The 6,000-nt window shown below is 38.8% G+C and overlaps 1 protein-coding gene across 6 annotated transcripts in view; it reads left to right on the plus strand.

Moving 5' to 3' along the window:
* Positions 1 to 2,800, plus strand: part of LOC145692654 (uncharacterized protein F58A4.6) — a 32,357-nt gene extending 29,557 nt beyond the window's left edge. For all 6 annotated transcript variants that reach the window (XM_081768016.1, XM_081768013.1, XM_081768015.1 and 3 more), the window contains one exon: positions 2,266 to 2,800. In XM_081768016.1, the coding sequence (XP_081624142.1) occupies positions 2,266 to 2,577 (312 nt within the window). In that variant the 3' untranslated portion in view covers positions 2,578 to 2,800. The remainder of the gene's footprint in view (positions 1 to 2,265) is intronic.
* The last annotated feature ends 3,200 nt before the right edge of the window (positions 2,801 to 6,000 follow it).

The following is a 6,000-nucleotide window of genomic DNA, read 5'->3' on the forward strand; positions in this document are numbered from 1 at the left end:
GACCTATGTCGTTACTTATTAATTATGTTATACATTGTCTTCATAACAAGTATAATAATAAATTGCTAGATGAGGGTATATCAGTATCCGTTTCATCTCTGTAAGTGGCATGGTTTTCCTACACCATCATTTTCTTTAAATTTACAAATTGCTTTTTCTACATTTCTGGAAAAATACGTTTGAGCTTTTACTCATGTATAGAATTTTGTTCAGCGAGTTCTATCGATTCTCATAATTGGACAAAACTTTCCCATTAAACGTTATTATTATTATTATTATTATTATTATTATTATTATTATTATTCAATTGTTTTTCTCTGCATTTACTATTCCTTCGCTTTCCAACTCACGTGTCCAATTAGTTTGATCTTTTTCCACTACTCTACCTGCTTTCGGCCTACTATTTGCATTGATCTTCTATTTCACTATGGCTCCTACCTGAACGTTTTTAACAGTTGCTTGTCTGTGTTGTTTTCTTTCTACCCTATCTAATGAAGCATTTAAGCGTATTTTTAGCTTACTGTTTTGTGGTAAGTACCCAGGTGATATATTTTCCGTTTCCTTCGTTCGAGCCATCGGGCTGCGGTGGCTTAGTAGTAGAGCGTTCACCTCTGCCGCTTGGGGTCCTTGGTTCGATCCCAGCTTGCGCCAAGTGAACTTTGTGGTGGACAAACACCGTGTGCGTGGGTTTCCTCGGGGTTCTCGCGTTTCCTCCCACTTTCTTAATTCCACCATTTCACTCATTTCTCATCACCACCGTCTCCTTTAGCCTAACCGGCATAGCCATGGGACGTAGAACTCAAATTTCATTTCATTTCTTTTCTTCCAGCGTATATTCATACATATTTATGCATAATTTAGCTTATATATTTTTATGATAGTTGAGTAATACATAGGTTGTTTCCGATCTATGGTGACGAAATTACACACCTTGTGCAGCACCATCGAGCGGGAAGAGAAGGAAGCTGCCAGTTGTGTGGGCACCTTGAACCATTGACTGTGCGTGACAGGTCTGGTAACTGCATATAGAGACAAATGCCGCCAAAAGTAAGTGCTTATTGGGAGGGCTAGTTAACTGCCCTTTCTGGCGTGAACTACAGTTATAGTGCCATCAGCAAACTGTGCAAGGAGCGTGGATACACTGTGTCCAAAAATGGCGTATCACAGATGTTGAAAGGGACAGGTAAGGCGAGGCGTGGGATGATTCCTATGGGGGTAAAAACAGGCCAACTCCCGGCCTGCCACTAGCCGCACACGAGTAGAATTGGGGGCTATGGATACCAGGGAGAATCCACCCGCACAGAGGAGTATCGCGAACTGGCTACAGACATCTTGGAAGACAGTACACACCATTATTCACTGCGATTTGAGGCTAGTAAAGCGACAAAAGGGGTGTGTTCATAAGCTCTTGTCAAAACACATCCAGGAACGTCGCACCAACTGTCGAGAGCTGTAAGAGCGGTACCTGGAAGTTTGTTGTAACACAAGACGAGCCGTATGCTTATCTGGATGACTGTCACAAGCCACGTGCAATTTTTTATCGATCGACAGATGCGAGGGACTTTCAAAGATGGCAGACTAAATGAAAGGAAAGTTTTGGTACAGGCTTCATGATCGTTTCTGGATACTCGTACCAGGAGATGCTGACCATACATCGTGTAGCCAACAATACGAAGGTGAATTCGGAATATTATCAGGCTAACGTCCTGACACCCGTTTATCGCATGACATTCCCCATCTCTACGGGAGGGACAAGAATCGTGTGTGAGTGTATCAAGACAAGGCGTCAAGTCACACACCTCGTTCAATCCGCCTCTTTCTCCAACAAATGGCAACATAAACTGGAATTCGTGTCACTCCAATCACAGACATTCCAATGAATTTCCCTGATGCATCACTGATGGACTTTTCCGCCTTCGGTCTCCTGAAACGAGCCTTGTCTCACAGGAAATCCAGGCACCGTTGAAGGGCTATGGAAGCCTGTCAGGAAGAGTGGTTGCTGCTTGACATGACTACACTGTGTGCCGGTCTCCTACAGTGGAAACTTCGCTGTCGGCAATTGTCCAGATACAGGGCCACCAAATAGCGCTCTCTCGATGGTAGCGATATGGTTTCTCTTAAGATAAGTACAGGTTGAATTCGTCACCACAGATCGGAAACAACCTCTGTATTTATGATTTAAATCAAATTATCTGTACAAAATTTAAGGATTATATGTACTACTTTTGTTACGAAAATTAGCATCTTATTTTGTTGTTTCCATAGGCAGAAATGGCTGGTAAGATCTCGGTTCATCAATTCCAAATAGCTCTTCGTCTGGGAGATCCTCTGACAGTGTCTCGCTGTAAGCTGTATCTTGCTTTAAGTTTTCTTCAACTAGGATATCTGCGACGAGCACGCAAAATGATCTTAGAAGAATTCCGCTTTGCCAAGTCTCTTTCTCCTGAATGCTGTGATCAACGCCTTATTCGCATGTGCCAGGGAATCTGGGCGAAGCTACAGTATCTTCACCACCAGAGAAGACTCAAACGCTCTCAACTAATGATCATGGCTGATAGAAGAAATGTGGAACCGTAGCTTAGCCTTGTTATATTTGATATTTTATTTTTAATACGTGGAGATTATTTTCTGTTTTTGGTAGTATATGAAGTACAAACTGGAAAGACAACAGTACACTCTGAACAAATGTAGCTTAGCTTTCTAATGAATCATGTACTATAGAGAGAAAATATTTTTGATCGCATAGTTATATTGTGAGCTCCTGTTCTCATGTTTTGATGTCTGATCACAATTTTATTTTGTACGTCAAAGCTGTGAAAAGTTACATACTGTTAATATACAATATTTTACATCAATAGAGTTTTCTTTTGTCCTAACTACGAGTAACAATTTTTACCTGTTCTGATTATATACCCAACTTCTTCTTCGAGTGGCTAATACTGCAATTGCCCAAAAAGCTATTTTAGAATCAGTTCCGTTAATCTGTAATTTTATTGTTCTTGAGAAAAAAAAACAAAGGGCTTCCATCTTTTGCAGAAGGGACAAAGTACTTAAATACCCATGGGTGTATGCTTCCATGACGTAGCAATTACTAGCCTCGCCATGACTGGTATTTCTCTGCAAGGGCGCCGTTTCTCTGTAAATTTGGGGGGGGGGGGGGCATTCAGATGCAGAAGGTATATATATATATATATATATATATATATATATATATGAGGATTTTAAGACAAATTGTATTCAAATTATGCAAAATATTGTATATTCATAAATACAATACGGGGGCCCACATGAGCTTTGGGGGGGCCGGGCTCTCTCAGCCCCCCAGGTACGGGCACTTGTTTCTCTGGCTATATCACTGCTTATTCTAACCAGATTCAACGATTTAATATGTACACCATCCCACAATTAAATCCATATTTATTTATTTATTTATTGTCCTTCAACAGAGAATAGAATCTCCAATTACATATTAATTTGTACATTATTTGTATAAAAATAATTAATACTTTTGGGATCGCATCCTATTATCATACCTAATGTAATTTGTTCCTACTCACATATCCGAATTCTCCCGAAATCCAAATATCGGATTTTATTCGATATTCGGATTTATTTCGTCATCCTTAGTCGAAACTATGCATGATCATACTTGCAATTATGGTATTGACAGTGTCCACTATATTGACGAGTTTCATGATCTAGCTCCGAAGATTATCATTAGATCTTCATAAAATGTACAAGAAACCGCAGAAGAAATATATTCTTTGAAACAAAAACAGAATCATTAAAGTCATCATTATCATCATATTCTAGCATTATTGGCAGGTCACTTGTTGCATCTGAAAAGCTTCCATATTCCACGGTCTTCCGCTAACCTATTCGTCTTCACGTACGATTTTCTCTGCTTTGATGTCCATCGATTGTAGTCTTCTTCGTCCCCTCCCATCATACCCTCTACGACATCCTTCATGATACAATTTCTTCTTAACCAATGTCCCATCTAGTTTCTCTTCCTCTTTTAAATATCTAAAACTGTTCTTTTCTGCCCCACCATTTCTAAACCCTCTCCTTCGTTTTCCACTCAATCCAGCTAATTCTCTCCATTCTTCTTCACGCCCACATTTCGAAAGCTTCCAGTCATATTTTATCATTTTTGCTGATGTCCGTACTTCTGCCTCATTCAGTACAATACTCGACACGAAGCATTTTATGAGTCTTTTTCCCAACTCTTTATTCAAGGTCTCATAAAGTAGTATTTTCTTTCCCCTTTTCTATCCTCTAACAACACTATGGCTTTGGATTGTATATTTATAACAAAAGAAACACTGACCAAAGCTTCAACACACACTGTGTTTTAAACTACTGAAACGTTGAATTGGTCGTCACGGAGCTGGCGACTTAGCATGTCTCAGCTGGCCTCCACGGTCATCGGGTTTGACACCCTGAGACTTCTACCTGTGGGGTTTCGTTCAAGACAACGTTTATGTACCACCACTCCCACAGAATCTGGAAGAGTTGAAGAACCGGATCCGTACTGCCATAATATCAGTGACGCAGAACATGCTTGCCCGAGTATGGGAGGAATTTGAGTATCAATGCGATATTGTTCGTGTCACTGATGGAGGACATATTAAACATCTGTAATTTGAACTTTGAACTGTAATTTGAACTTGAGAGGTTCGTAAATATGTCTGTAAAATTTCATATTCGTATCTCTTAAAGTTTAATAAATATATGCATTCGAAATACGTATCTTATTTTTGAAACAGGGTGTATTTTGTCATACCACCAGGTTAACAGTGTTGCTAACTAAATATAAGTTATGTTTTCCAAAGGCATTACGTGAGATTATTTTATTGCTCATTTCAAATCTACATGCCAAACGCAAATTTAAAATCACATTTGGTATTCAGTATTGCAAACTAAGGACACTATAGTATCACAACATGCAAATTTTGGAGACCTCTACAACAGTAGTAACGCGAATGAGACTGGCAATCCATCAATGATGTACAGAACTTTAGTGTATAATTCTATTGTCATGATATGTTGGATTTCGAATCCGCCATAGTGTGATGAATATTCTAGTTTCGTTGTCTTTTTTCTCAGCATTGCGTTCTTAACACGTTCTACACAATAAGATAAAGTAATGCAGTTGGAAAAGCGTTACCTCCCCCCCCCCCCAAAAAAGAAAAGACATTCAAATTTCAGGGAATTTTGGGTTTTCTATGAAGCAATCCATTCTGAGGTGCCTCTTTGGACATAAAATACTATTTTTTCCAAAATTTTCACATACTTGGATTCGTGTGCCACCAGTGGTTCATGGCGACTCGTGTTTATTATACCATAAACGCAGGCCGGTGTGTGCCACCGGTAGCGCACAATAATTTTCTCAAATCCTTCCGATTTGAAGGTTATGTAGTTTGATAATACCTGCATGATGGCATTACTTGTCAAAGAGTTGGAGTAGTAGTATCGCATATATTTTTCACACTTCATATGTTCACACAGAACAGCTTTATTACAGATAATAAGTATTAGCTGGTTTGTGTTCGGAGATTGCAGTAACATTGTTGCAGAAGCCGAAACTAGTGTAATAATCGGTGTTATTGTGGTATTTTATCAGAATTAGGTAAATACTTGAAACGTAAAATCCTGTTACGAAGCCATGAAGCACGAAAAAGAAACACCAACAGCTCGAAAATTGGCAAAACGTGTTTCCACATACTGCAATAGCTGTGAAAGTAACCCCACTGTGTGTCTTTAGTGCTTCAGTGCGAAACATTAAGAAAATTCAAAAAGCAACAACCAAGTAACTAACTCAGTAGACAGTCTGTTCATTATTTTCATTTCAGCAGAAAATAGTGTACCTCTAATTTTTTAAAAATGTATTTTCTAGTGAATATTATTATTTTTATTCATTTTTAAAAAGTATTTGTCTACAATTTTTCTCCCATTAAGTTTTTATTTACGATTATCTATACGTTTCCATACGTACTT

Source organism: Thermobia domestica, chromosome 8 (genome assembly GCF_964235325.1).
Source record: "Thermobia domestica chromosome 8, izTheDome1.hap1.1, whole genome shotgun sequence".
NCBI classification, from domain to species: Eukaryota; Metazoa; Arthropoda; class Insecta; order Zygentoma; family Lepismatidae; genus Thermobia; species Thermobia domestica.